The sequence below is a fragment of the Bos indicus genome, chromosome 10 (assembly GCF_029378745.1).
Source record: "Bos indicus isolate NIAB-ARS_2022 breed Sahiwal x Tharparkar chromosome 10, NIAB-ARS_B.indTharparkar_mat_pri_1.0, whole genome shotgun sequence".
NCBI classification, from domain to species: Eukaryota; Metazoa; Chordata; class Mammalia; order Artiodactyla; family Bovidae; genus Bos; species Bos indicus.
This window is the reverse complement of record NC_091769.1, coordinates 18,618,953-18,633,130: the sequence shown is the minus strand read 5'-3', so window position 1 is coordinate 18,633,130 and position 14,178 is coordinate 18,618,953. Positions and strand designations below refer to the sequence as shown.

General features: G+C 45.4%; 1 protein-coding gene across 3 annotated transcripts in view; it reads right to left on the bottom strand.

Annotated features, from left to right (window-relative positions):
* Nucleotides 1–3,195: 3,195 nt before the first annotated feature.
* The window catches only part of THSD4 (thrombospondin type 1 domain containing 4), a 672,444-nt gene continuing 661,461 nt past the window's right edge, over nt 3,196–14,178 (bottom strand). For all 3 annotated transcript variants that reach the window (XM_019968205.2, XM_019968206.2, XM_070797012.1), the window contains 3 exons: nt 12,032–12,211; nt 8,386–8,530; nt 3,196–7,921 (listed from right to left, as the gene is read on the bottom strand). In XM_019968205.2, coding sequence (XP_019823764.2) covers nt 7,779–7,921; nt 8,386–8,530; nt 12,032–12,211 — 468 coding nt within the window. In that variant the 3' untranslated portion in view covers nt 3,196–7,778. The remainder of the gene's footprint in view (nt 7,922–8,385; nt 8,531–12,031; nt 12,212–14,178) is intronic.

Genomic DNA, 14,178 nt, shown 5'->3' with positions numbered 1-14,178 from the left:
GTGTTCAGTTTTGCTGGGAGCCGGCATATTGCATATTGAGTGAATATTGCATATTGCATATTGCATATTGAGTGCAGCACTTTCCACAGCATCATCTTTCAGGATCTGGAATAGCTCAACTGGAATTCTATCACTGCCGGTAGCCAGCGTGAGGAACTCCGCCCATGACAAAGGTCATGAGGAAGGAGGCTTGGCATACGCAAAGGCAGGATCGAGCTTCAGGAGTCCCCCTGGAATTTCTCGAGCATATACCCCCAAAACCAGAGTCTGCCTACTTTCTGCTTTGTGCTTTCACCTACACCTCTGACTTTACGGGGGGGCTGTCCCCCACTACCTCTCTGAAAAAAGAGTTAGCTTACAGCTCCAGTTAATAATTCCTGGGTGTGACAGTGTTTAACCTACAAACTCCTTTGGAAGTCCTCTAGCCTGCCTGAATAGGTTTTTCCGGCCACATGTGATTGTTCAGAGCCTCCCAACTGTGAGAGGCAGATGTTCTAAACTGTCTAAACACAGATTCTTTTGAGTAGTTAAAAGATTGATTAGAAATTGTATTGGTGAAGGGATTTTCACTTGTTGGGCCAATGTTTGCTGCTAAGTTTCCATATCCCTTACCTGCTGTGTCCCTGGCAGTGTATTGATTAATTTAATTGGTGTAAGTAGTAGCTTTAATGTTTGTAACCTGGGACCCTTGAGTTAATTCTTTTTCTTGTTATAGCCCACCACACCTTTGCGCTGTAGGAATGCAACTTTATCTAATGCTTTTGGAGGGTGGCTCCTAACCAATCACCTTTAGAGAAAAATAAGTTTTCTGAAGAAAAGGTCTTAAAATGTTAACAGGCCTCCGGGCCAGAAGATGATGCAAATCACCTAAGCTTTTGCATATGATAAGTTTGCAGGAAGAAAGCCTGGCTTGCTGCAAGACTCTACCCCTTCCCCCATTATCCTCTATGCATAACTTAAGGTATAAAAACTACTTTGGAAAATAAAGTGCGGGCCTTGTTCACCGAAACTTGGTCTCACCATGTCGTTCTTTCTCTTCCCTTCTGGCTGAATTATTCAGCCTCTTTTCTCCACTGAATTTCCTCACTGAGCTATCCTTATTTCAGCCTCTTTTCTCCACTGAATTTCCTCACTGAGCTATCCTTATTTCAGCCTCTTTTCTCCACTGAATTTCCTCACTGAGCTATCCTCATTCTATTACTCTTTATATCCTTAATTAACGTTTAATTAAGCAATTGTTTCCTGATCTTCGCCTACGCGGTCTCTCCTTCGAATACCCTGGATCAGCCGGGGCTGGTCCCCGGCACAGTTTCCCACCAACAGCCAGGCGCCCCATCTAGCTCTTGGGCAATTGATGTCATTGGTAGAAATTGATGCGGAGAAAGAGACTGAAACTAACATAAGCTGAAACTGTGTGACATGCCAGGCCCTGGGGAGATGAAGATGGGAGGGACACAGGCCGGCCTCCGGGGGGGGGGGGGGGAGCCTAGTGTTACCTGACATACAACCTGTCTGAGGGGCTTCCCTGGTGGCTCAGTGGTAAAGAATCCACCTGCCAATGCAGGAGACGTGGGTTCGATCTCTGGTCCAGGAAGATCCCGCATGCCGCAGAGCAACTAAGCCCGTGCACCACAACTGTTGAGCCTGTGCTCTAGAGCTTGGGAGCCGCTACTACTGAAACCTGCAGGCCCTAAAGCCTGTACTCTGCAACGAGAGAAGCCACTGCAATGAGAAGCCCAGACATCGCCGCTAGAGAGTAGTCCCCGCTTCCTGCAACTAGAGAAAATCCCGAGCAGCCAGCAAGGCCCAGCACAGCCAAAAATAAATGAATAAACAAAATTTAAAAATCAACTAAAAACCCTCTCTGAGTCTCAGTGTTCTCATTTCTAGAAGTGGACAACATTCCAGCCTCCTAGGTCGGTGTGAAGGTGTAATAAGACGGCATGGATTACAGGGCTCTGGCATATAGTGTGTGTCTGATTTGGGACTTGAAGAATAAATGGAATTTGGGGGTAACAGGAATGTTCTAGCAATGGAGACACAAAGCTCTGTACTAAATACCCCCAAATCATACACATTAAAATGATCAATATAGTGAATTCTGTTAAGTGAATGTTACCAAAATATAAAAGAAAGTAAATTAAGATTTTCCAGGCTGGAAAGGTGAATAGGAGGGATGGGGAGCAGATTCGAGGCATGATAATAAGTTTCTGAGTGCTACTGATAATGGTGATGCAGGGCAGCATCAAGGAAAGAGCCTGTGGGGAGCCCACGAGGGATTCCTTTGTCCAGGATGACTTTCAATGTGCTTTATGACCCAAGTCATATTCCACGTTGTTAGGCACCAATATAACCCAAAAGACTTTTCAAACGCTGTGCTAAGCTCAAGCCCAAGGCTAAGTCAGCCCAAGGAGAGTTGGAAGAAACGACTCAAGTTGAGAGATGGAGGGACTTCCCTGGTGGTCCCTCCGGATCACCAGGGAAATCCCAAATGAACTTATCCACAACATAGACTCACAGACTTAGAGAATGAACTTATGGTTGCCAGGAGGGGAGAGTGAGGGGAAGCTATAGTTAGGAAGTCTGGGATAGAAATGTACACACTGCTGTATTTTAAATGGATAACCAATAAGGACCTACTGTACATCCCAGGAACCTCTGCTCAGTGTTCTGTGTCAGCCTGGATGGGAGGGGAGTGCGAAGGAGAATGGATACATGCATATGTAAGGTTGTTCAGATGAAATATCACAACACTGTTCATCAGCTATACTCCAATATAAAATACAAAGCGTAGAAATTAAAAAAAGATTACAAAGTAAAAAACATTTTAAAAAGCTGAGAGATGGAGTTGTATGAATCGGCATGGTGGGTTCTACACTTTCTGCCTCCTGGGAGAGGTTTAAAGAGATGCCTGTTCGGATGTAATCCTTTAAAAAAAAAAAAAGAAATCCTGAAGAAGTGCGCATGCCTGGATACTTTATCTTAAGCTCTTCATCCAAGGTTGAGGACTCATGTAGGCCAGCAGGCTGAAGGCCCGTCTTTCTTGTCCTCTTAGGGGTCCAGCTACCCCCAAAGCCAAAGTCCCATAGACCAACTGGCCTCTAAGGGCCTGGCTCCTCTCCTTAGAAGGCTGTGTAGTGCAATGTGAGTAGACATGGAATAAAGCCTGAGAAAGCACGGACATGTTAACAAAGCTGATTTTAACACCAGTTTATTGTATTTTTACAATAATAAAAATAAATTAGTCATACACAAAAATAGTTGTCATTTTTGCTGAAGAGAAAGCAGACTATTTACTCATATAATTTGCCTTCTACCCTCCACCTCTTTAAGCAATAATTCACACCCAAGGGTGACATGGGGTTGTTGGAGTATTCTGTGGGTTTCATGCTCCTGGCTGTGGAGTTGACCCCCAGAGCCCCGCTCAGCAGTCACCAGCGGGGACCCTGGAGGTGTGGTCAGAGCAGTGAGTGCATCAGCTTTTGTATACCCCTCCTTGCCCCTGCCAGGGGACCCTGCCCCCTTACCAACTCCAAGTCAGCCCCCTAAGCCACTTACTGCTGGTGATTCTGAAGAATGAGGCAAGACAAAGAGAAGGGTTGAAAAAGACCCCCGTATTTCCTTCTCCAAATATTTGAGAGTGAGAAGAGGGCAGATTATATGAGCAAATATGATATTTAAGGTGGAAAGGTGGCAATCCAGACAGACCTGTTTCAGGTACAATCCCAGGGGTAAAAAGCCCCTGAATGAGTCAAAAAATAGAGTAATTTCTATTTGATCTTAAAACCCAAGGAACTTGGCTAATCAGTATACTTAAGTGTAACCATGAACTTAGAATAAGATGCCATGTGCAGCAACTTTCTGGGGAAGCTGGGTTAGTAGGATCAAATAATTTTACATAAATGTGGATCGAATATGTAAATAAATACCTATTAGGTCCCTTTAAAATTAACATATTCTAAATAATAGAACTATTTTGGTGTAGTGACTCATTCCGCGGGTCGAGTTCAGAATACACATTTCCTATAAACATCTTGTATTTACAAAGAACAAAATAATAAGTTATAACAAAGTATATCCTTCCGTCAAACTGAATGGTGGGGGTCTGGGGGTCAAGGCAGGTGGAAATCAAGTTTATGTAACAGAACGGCTTTCCTCTCGCTGAAGCAAAGGGCTCAACGTCTGGAAGACGCTGAGAAAGCCGTCTCGAGGGTCCCACCCCATAGGGTCACTTTTCCTCAGCACGACGGTTGTCTCCCACTGTCAGCCACTGAAGAAAAAGAACCAGGAGTGTGGTGCAGGGTGGAGAGAATGATGAAGCTCCAGCAAAGATGCAGGAAAGCAAAGTGAATTGAGACGGAGATGGTATATAGAGGATCCTCCCTGGTGGCTCAGACGGTAAAGCGTCTGTCTACAATGCGGGAGACCCGGGTTCGAGCCCTGGGTCGGGAAGATCCCCTGGAAGATCCTCTGGAGAAGGAAATGGCAATCCGCTCCAATACTGTTGCCTGGAAAATCCCATGGACAGAGGAGCCTGGTAGGCTACAGTCTATGGGGTCGCAAAGAGTCGGACACGACTGAGCGACTTCACTTTCACCTCACTTTCTTGTCTAGTCGAGGCACTTCCTCCATCAAGGTGTGTGACCCCAGGCAGGGAACTAGCCATCAGGATGTTTGATTACTCACATTCTCAAAGCAGGACCAGATAGGGCAGCTCTGAGCAATTGGCTAGTGGGTCCCTGAGGTCACATTCAGCTCTTGGGGGGAGTGCAACCCTGGGTTTAGAATGGTAGTCATAGCAACAGGAAGTACATGTGCTGTGTACTTGCCATCCCAGACCAGGTGAATCACTTGAAGCTGTTCTACTTACAGAGTCACCAAAGTCCAGACTGGAAGGAATCTTAAAAGTCCTATTGCCCCAGCTAGGTGCTCGGATCCCCCCACCCCCTTCAGCATCCATGACAGAGGGCCATTAAGACTCCTCCAGGAATGGGTCAGTCAGCAGTAGCTACCATGGAGCCCTCGACCTTCTGAATGTGCTCATGCGCAGAAAGGAGGTTCTCCTGCAAGAGCTAAAATCTTCCTCTCTGCAACGTTCACCTCCTAGGAGGGCTCCCCTGGTGCTTCCCAAATCTCTCCTCATGAAGTCCTTGCACTGCTTCTCACAGTCTGCACCCCTCCGCAGGATCAGGCATGTTCATCTGAATGTTATATGTTATCAGCATTCTTAAAGTTTACGGCAATCACAAATAGGGTTCACCAAATGTTTTCTCCTTATGCCTGAATGCTCTGTGGCTTTTGTTTGTTTTAGGGTTTTTTGTGTGTATTTTTTGGGGGGCGGTAGTTTCATCCCACTTTCTTGACCCGCATTGAGCTCAGCCAATTGAAACTCTTCCCTGCTCCCCACATTGTACTTCTATAGTTTTGATTTTGTTTTGAAATCCAGAGGTGGGACTTTATGTTGGAAGGACCTGGGATGCTCACCCCCCACTTGGTGGAGAAAGCCCTTTTAGGCTGGTGAACTCACTCATATGGCAGCCAGACCTCTGCTGTGTTGGGAAGCCTGGGTGGCTAGAAGGTTTTCCCTTCATTTAAGCTGAAATCAGCCTTTCCGCTCTTCTACCCATTGATCTTGCTCTGCCCTCCAGCATGTAAAGAAAGCCTCCTCCAAGGAATCCTCCAAAGGACTGGCTTGTTCAGGAAGATCATAGCGCAGCTGCAGAAAGGGTACCCTCCCCTGGGACGAGAAGCAAAGGCAAGTGAAGAAACAGAGAGAGTGAGTGCTGGCTAGGAACCAGCCATGTGCTTGGCCTCTCTGGTTGCTTTTGATTGGTGGGCACGGGGATCTGGGCCTCTGCCCTGTTGCTTATTGCACAAGTTATATAAGGATCAGGAGAGATGGGTGTGCTTTTGGAAAATGGTGACTGGGGCTTTCCAGAAAGAGAACTTATAGTAAGGCCAAATAGAATTTCTGAAAGCCCAAGGGTAATGGGAGCATGATGGAGTGTGTCAGACTGAGCTGGTAATACTGCTTCCAAAAGCACATCATCATCAAATTAGCAGATTTTTGGGTTAAAGGGCTCGTGGGAGAAACTCATTTGCTATAAATTTCAAAGCAAACACTTGCTTTGAATGGGAAATAGGCCCAGGACCATAGTACTAAATAAGACAAATTTTCTTTATGTTTCCAATTTGTTCAGCCTGATTATTTTTCTTAGTGGGTATAAGAATGTATATATATATATTTCCCCCCTTCTTTTTTCCTCACTGAGTTTTTTCAGATGGCTCATCTTCCATATGCAGTGCATTCTCTTTCCAGCTTGAGGCCTTGGGAACTACAGAGTTATGTGAAGTGAATCAAGAAGGACCCTACTGCTGTGGCCATTGTGGAGGAGTTCACAGCCCCTTTTCCTAGGCTGATTGCAGTAATAAAGATCTTAGTGTTCATACCTTGGAGGGGAGATATGGGTTGTGAGTCATGGGGCAAGGTGTGTGTGGGCGAGTGGGCAGGATGCAAAGAGAAATCCACAAATCAAAGCAGAAAGACCCAAGGGAGACTCTTTCGAATATAAACATAGGATTCTTACTGGGATAGGTTGGTTAGACTTTCCTCTGGGCGATGTGTGGTGAAGGCCCAGGAGAGATGGCTGAGGAAGAGGCAAGAGCCCAGGGGGCTATGGAGCTGTGTGTGCTGGAAATCTGCTCTGGGTGACAAAAAAGTGACCTTGATGTAGGATTCCATGGGTGGTGTGTCCTACTGGGGAGAAGAATAGTAATTTAGGACAATGACCTTGCTACCCCGATGGCTTTCTTATCTCATGGGCTAGTTCTATTAAGGATGGGGTTCAAGAACCCATGCAGAGTCCTGTCACCAGGACCTGTGATTTTTGGGGGAAGGGAAAAAAGAAACAGACTCCTGAAGCATATGAGTGCAGGGCCAGAGGAAAGAATTCAAAGGTCTGGGCTTTGTTTGCTGAATGGGAAACTTCTGAGCCTCTTGGTCTGAAAGGAAGCCACATTCTGCAGACCTAAGACTTCCGGCCAGGCCTCGGGGTGAGGGTTTTGTGGTCAGACCACAGGGGTTGGACTGACTACATGGACCAGCCTGTGACCTCATACCTGGCAGGTCAGTTACCTAAGCTGAGTCTCAGTTTTCTTGTCAGTAAAATAGGGACTGTGATTCATTCCCTGCCTCTCATTCTGGGGCACCATGAGCCATAATGAGCTAATATCTCTGACTATACCTTCCAAACAATAAAGCACTAAACTGGCAAGAGATATTTGTGTCATAAGGCAGGAAAACAGCCTTTGAGCATGAAAATAGGCACAGCGGGGCTGAGGTAACAGAGGATTGCAGGCATCTTAGCAAGCCTTAGGGGGGCCCTGGAGTGGGGGTGCTGCCTCCTCTGACTCTTCCTGGGGCGTTGATATTGGAAAGGCCTGCAGCGCCAGGGACGAGGCAGCGCCCAGACAGGGCCCAGCTGCTGACTTAGAAAGTGCCAGGACGGAGTCAGCTGAGAGCTGAAGGCACTCCCCACCGCTTGGTCTGCAGAGAGCGCAGGGGCCAGGCTTCTGGAGGAGGGGTCATCAGTTCATGGTGATGCTCAAAGGACAACCGTGGCCTTGCTCTTGGGCACCGTGTGTACACTTTATGAAGGCAGGGTGCAGACTAACTTGACTGGCAGCTCCACAGGCCAGGGAGCCCCTGGTAGGGCAGCAGCCAGCCGGTCCCACTGCTCACAGACTCCCTGACCTGCCCACGGATGTGGAGTGGGATGTTATCTGCTCCCTGGGAAGCCCGAGTGCCTATTGGCCACGCGCGTGCAGGAGGCGCAGCAGGCAGTCTTGTAGTAGTTGTAGACGCAGAGCCTGGCCTGGACCACCACGTTGCAGTTGTAGTACCGGTCCTTGCAGTTTTCATCTGCAGCAGAGGAGAATGGAAAAGCCTTTGAGCACAAGCAGCAGCCTAGACTCAGGGAATGAGAAAGGGCAGAGGGTGTGGCTATCCATCCCAGTTCCACTGTTTACTACCGATGGAAGGTGTGAGTGTGGGCTGAGAGCAAGTTTATATATATTTTTTTTCTTCTTTAAACAGGCAGCTGAAACCTGTCTACTCTGACCTTAAGGATGCTGGAACCAAATCTCTGAATGCATTGCCATTTTAATAAATTCCCATGCAAGTTTCTCTTTGCTTGCCATCTGTGCTATCAACAGCTACCTTAAATTATGAAATTTACACCTGAAGGATGCTGACCCCCTCTGAACTCCATGAATTTGCACACAGTCACAGTGAGACCTAGATGTATCTGGCATTTTGACACCAGAGAATTTGATGGAGATTAAGAAAGATGAATCTTTTACTGCAAGGTACGATTCCCTACTTACCAACTTCAGGGACACAGTCCTGAGGGTTACAAGATTCTTTTTCTTCTGGTTTCAACTGAGGGTCACAGAGATTACTTAGGGTCATGTCATCTGCCAGACAACGGACTTCCCGGACGCGGAAGCCACCCTGACAGGTCTTGGAACACTGTGAGGGGAAAGGAAGAAAGTTAGACTTCTTGGCAGCCCATTCGCTCAGCACACTGAAGAAGGCAGATTTTGGAAATTTCTGACATCTATCAAAGGAGACAATATTAGAACAAACTCCCCTGCACCTACTAATCAGCCTCAATGGGCATCTACTCATGGCTAGCCACGTCCTGTCTGTACCCTCCAGGATGATGTCTCAAATTACTTTGAGGCAGATCTAGACATCATATCACTTCTTCTGTAATATTTCAGTTTGTAGCACTAAACAACCAAGCTTCTTAAAAAATTACCACAATACCATTATTACACCTAGAAATCGACAATAGTTTCTTCTCTTCAAACATATATTTCATTTTGCTTGTGAATCTCAATTTTATTTTAGATTTTCTTGCTTTATTTTGTAGTTTAAAAGTCCAGCTACAATTTTCAAACCCTGTTACTGACATGTCAACTTTCTAAAATATAGATTTTTGGGGGGTGTGGGGATCAGGGTCCACATCAGGTCTCTACATTGCAGTTGGTTGATAGGCCTTTTAAGCCATGGGTTCCCTCCCCTGTGTTTTTCCCCTTGTACTTGAGTGGTTGGAGGAATGGAATCACCTGTCCTGAAGAGTTTCCCACAGTTTAAGATTTTGCTGAGGGCATCCCCCGTGATACAGGCTGACATGTTCCTCTATCTTCCACATTTCCCACAGGTAGGATGTTGGCTCCAATCTATTCAACCTTATCAGCTGCAGGTTTGGGGTGTGTGTGTGTGTGTGTGTGTGTGTGTGTGTGATGAGACCACTTCATAGGGTGTGTTTAGTTGTCTCTCTTTGGAGGAGGTCAACACTCACTCAAAAGCAGATCCATTAGTTCATTTGGGGTTGAAAAATGGTGATAATATCCTAATACCACTTCTTCTTTTACAAGCTGAGAATCTAAAGCATTCCCACTCCTTCACTCATGTTTACTCTGGTTACCCAGTGGGATGGCTTGTTTAGGAAAGACAGGGCAAATGTTTGATTATTTTCCTTTATTTATCAGTTTTCAGAATAATGAGTTGGTTCCTCTAACATCCTACAATGGTGAATCCTCTAATTAGTTTTTTAATCATTGTAAACTTATTATACATGGATGGATTTAAATTTATTATAGATGGATGGATTTAAACTCATGGATGGGTTACAGATGGATGGATTTCATTCAATGCATGGCCGTTATTATTTTTACTGATGCTCATTGATGCCCCACCAGTGGCTATCCAGGCCTCAGAGCTGGTTCTTGAGCTCTTTAGACATGAGCTCATCTTTAAGAACCTCCTTGCTGCCTGGTATAAAAAGTCATCCTGATTTAATTTATATCTATACATTCCCAGACCTGGAATCAGACATTTTTCTTTGGCTCCTTTTAGTGGAGAATGGTATTTTGGTGTCATTTTATTTATTTATTTTTTTGGTCTCACTGCTTGGCATGTGGGATCTTAGTTCCCCAACCAGGGATCAAACCCAGGCCTCCTTCACTGGAAGTGCAGCATCTTAACCACGAGACCACCAGGGCTGTCCCAGAGAGTGGCATTTTGAAACCATATTCCAGCTGATAGGCATGGCCTTTGCTACTGGGTTGGTCACTGTTTCCAGGATCTTTCAGTGGATAAAACAGAGAAAATTTTTTTTAAGATAAATTAATTTGTGAGTTCACACTGATATTTCTAAGTCAAATTCAGGACAGCAGGATTTTTGCTTAAATCTCTTCTATTTTGTCTGTTATCTTCTTTCTCCTAAGCTGAGAATACTGTTTCTTAAGGCAACTGGGGATAACAGAGCTATAGCATCATATCTACTATTACATATATCATCAGAGTCCTGGGAAGTAGATTATTCATTTACTTTATCACCTGTTATACACCCAACCATCTCAGAACACAGGAAACAGCCATCACTAAAAATGTGATTATTACAAACAATGTAAACTTTTTTCTGCAGTTCTTTTTGCCCTTAGGTATAGACAGTCAGATTACTGTGATTTAGAGGCACAGGCAAGAGAGTTGATGCCACCAACTGCATACATATTTAGGCTAATTTGTTCCATTCATTTTCCATTTTTAGGGATTTCTTTTTTAAAAGAATAATTTTGTTTTATAATTATATAAAATATTTACTTTATTCCAAATGCAAATTTATAAAACAAGGTGAATTTTAAAAATGTCTAGCTTCCATCACTGTCTTTGCTACTATAGTAACAATATATTTTATATTTGCTTCAATTGACTTATTTATTTAAAAAATATTTATTTACTTATTTGGATGGTCTGGGTCTTAGTTGCGGCATGTGTAATCTTTATTGTGGAATTTGGGATCCTTTTTAGTTGTGATATATGGCATCTTTAGTTGCTGATCTTTAGTTGCGGGATCCTACTTTCCCAACCAGGAATCGAACCCAAGCCCCCTGCGTTGGGAGTGTGGAGTCTTAGCCATTGGACCACCAGGAGAGTCCCCACTTATTTATTTATTTTTAAATTTACATGCGGAAAAATTCATTTTCTGTGGCGCACAGTTCTGAGTTTTGACAAATTCAGAGAATCGTGTACCTCCCTCTGCAAACAAGACAGAACTTTGATCACACAGAACAAATTCCTTTGTGTTGTCCCTTTGTAGTGAGATTTGTCCCACCCCATCCTCTGGCATCACTGGTCTGGTCTCTGTTCTGATAGTTTTTCCTTTTGAAGAATATTACATAGACAGTATTATACACTCTGTAGCTTTGTGGGGGGAGAAGGAAATGGCAACCCACTCCAGTGTTCTTGCCTGGAGAATCCCAGGGACGGTGGAGCCTGGTGGGCTGCCATCTATGGGGTCGCACAGAGTCGGACACGACTGAAGCGACTTAGCAGCAGCAGCAGCAGCAGCTTTGTGGGGGGAGGGGAGTCTTTCTTCCATTTAGCAGAATGCATTTGAAGTTCTTCCATGTCATAGGCAGTATCAGTTCTTTGGTTCCTGTTGCTGAGTGGCACCCCATTGTTTGGACAAACCTCTGTTCATTCATTTACCTGTTAAGGGACATCAGGGCTATTCCCTTCAGATGTCTTAGGAGTTTGTGGCCTTTGATGTGGCCTGGTGAGTTTGGTCCTTTCTAGACTCTCCAGACCAGATGGCAGAAGAAAATAGTGGTCTGCTCTTGCTTTCTCAAGGACCATGGCCAACACGAACCTAATCCTAAGAAGCAAATTTCTTGGCCAAGTTGGACCCAGAATCAGTCTTTGCAAACAAGATCCCAGCTGATTCTTAGGCCCATGAAAATTTGAGAGTCACCATTTTATGGCCTCCATAGTTTGGAAGTCAAGCTCATCCCAGCCTCAGGCTCCCTCCTCCCCACCAAGCAGGCTGAATTCAGGGCACCCCGGCTGTGACCAAGGACAGCAGATTGTGCAGGGAATCTGGGCTGAGCCCAGTGCCTGGCACCCAGTAGATGAGCCAGCCATGAGGGGTAGGGGGAAGCAGATGAGAGCACCAAGACTTACCATGCTCCATTCTGTGTGAAACCATTTGGCCCCGCAGGGCTTGAGGTGGCAGGGTTGCTGGCTGGGGGGTTTCTCCAGAAAGGAACATTCATAGGGATCCAGCACTTCAAATGTGTCTGTGTTCTTCCTAACACAGATCACCTCCCTCTGCTGGGTCCCGCTCCCACACTCGACGGAGCACTAGAGGAGGCGGCAGAGAAAGACAGGTGTCACGTGATAGGAAGGGGATGGGAAATACCATCCATCGAGGAAGGTTTACCAGAACTTTCCATCATTGCTTCAGGGAGGTCCCAGTTTTCCTGACAGCTCTGTTTCTGGCATGGAGAGCACCTGCCCTGAACTCTCATGTCTCAAGGATGCTGGTGGCTGAGATCCTGATGCCCTCAGTAATATGGGAGTGAAATCAGGTTTCCCATAGGTTATCCCGCAGAGCATGCCATCCAGTCATTTGGTTTTGTCTGGTAGACTGTGACACCTCTCATTGTAAAACAATGAACTAACATTTAGCTTATCTGCTGGCCTTTGGCGGGGTACAGCTGGGAATGAATGCTTTTCCCAGAGTCTGCATGTATGTGGGTGAAGTGCTACATTAAAATTCTTTGGGATACACAAAACTCATAAGAAGACCACAGACTTGGAACAATGTCCCTTATGATCAGCCCTCCCCTCCCAACAGGCAGCCAGCAGAAAGATCTGCCCACAGAATCCAACTCCCTGGCTCCTTACTTGGAGCCAAAGCTCACTGAGGTTGTGATTGCAAAGAGTCTAGTCAGATAATTACATGTCTTGCTTCATTGCATTAGGTTATGGAAATATGATGCATGTAACTGCCCATTACTTATTTTAGTTAGTATCTATTACTTTGCAAAATGTTTTCTGTTCATGTTTGGTGTACTCTTATTACCTTTTGATTGAAAAAATTTTATAAGCTGTGATCTATATACTTTTAAAGACTTTAAAGAAGCTATTGCCTTTATGAAAAGCCTGTAAAAATGTCTACAGCTGCAACTCTTAATATTAGCCTTGCTTCTGTATGCAGGCACATGGTGAAATAAAAAGGACGGTGGGGGGGAACCCATGTCACCACACAGCAAAAAAAGCCCCTCAAACCCAAGCTAACAGACTACAGATTAGTCACACAGCCCATGATAAACATCTCCATCAGCAGTTTCCACTTTGAGCCTGTTTTCTGCCATCTTCACAGGTATACAGAAAACTACAAGGCTTCTTAGTTTTGGAGCTATCTGTTCAGATGTTAGAGAATAAATGTGACCCAGACACAGGGGCAGACAAGAGGCCTGCTCCTAATGGCTAAAGACTGTGGAGGACTCTCCCGCCCCACAAGAACTAAGACAATCTAAGCGTGAAGCAGGGCTTCCCAGGTGGCTCAATGGCAAAGAACCCGCCTGCCAATTCAGGAGACATGGGTGCTATCCCTGGGTCAGGAAGATCCCCTAGAGAAGGGAATGGCAACCCATTCCAGTATTATTGCCTGGAGCATCCCATAGACAGAGGAGCCTGGTGTTCTACAGTCCATGGGATCGCAAACAGTTGGACACAGCTGAGCAGGCATGCACACACAGGGTGAAGTAAACCCAGAATTGACAGGGAAGGAAGAAAGAAATCATCTGGCATGAGTAATAGACTGGTGGAATATCTTATGAATAAGAGTTGGGCTACTCCATTTCCAGAGTAGGAAAAGGGCCCCTAAACCTGAGAAGTCTCATTCTCTTGGGACAGGTCCTCTACAAGCCTCAGTAGGACCACTGCTAGCACCTGTGCTCACACCTTCCAAGGGAGTCTTTTCCCCAAAGTCCGCAGTAAAACTCCCAGGGAAGGACGCAGTGTGACTCAGCTCAGCTTGAGTCACATGTCCAATCTGGACCAACCACTGTGACCAGGCCAGTGGGGCATTTGAGGCCAACTCTCTTTCAAACCATGGGTCTGGAAGGAATATTTCCTTTCATATATTGAAGTCAATTAATGTTTAAGACTTACTTTCAATAACTAAGCGTGCTCTATTTCATTTTCTTTGGGGATAATATCCAAGTCCCAGGGCAGGGAGGTGTCAGCAGGCTCTGACAGTCTTATAAATTCAGTAACAAAACCTGGTCTGCAATCAATCAGGTCCTGACTCTTTGGATGAC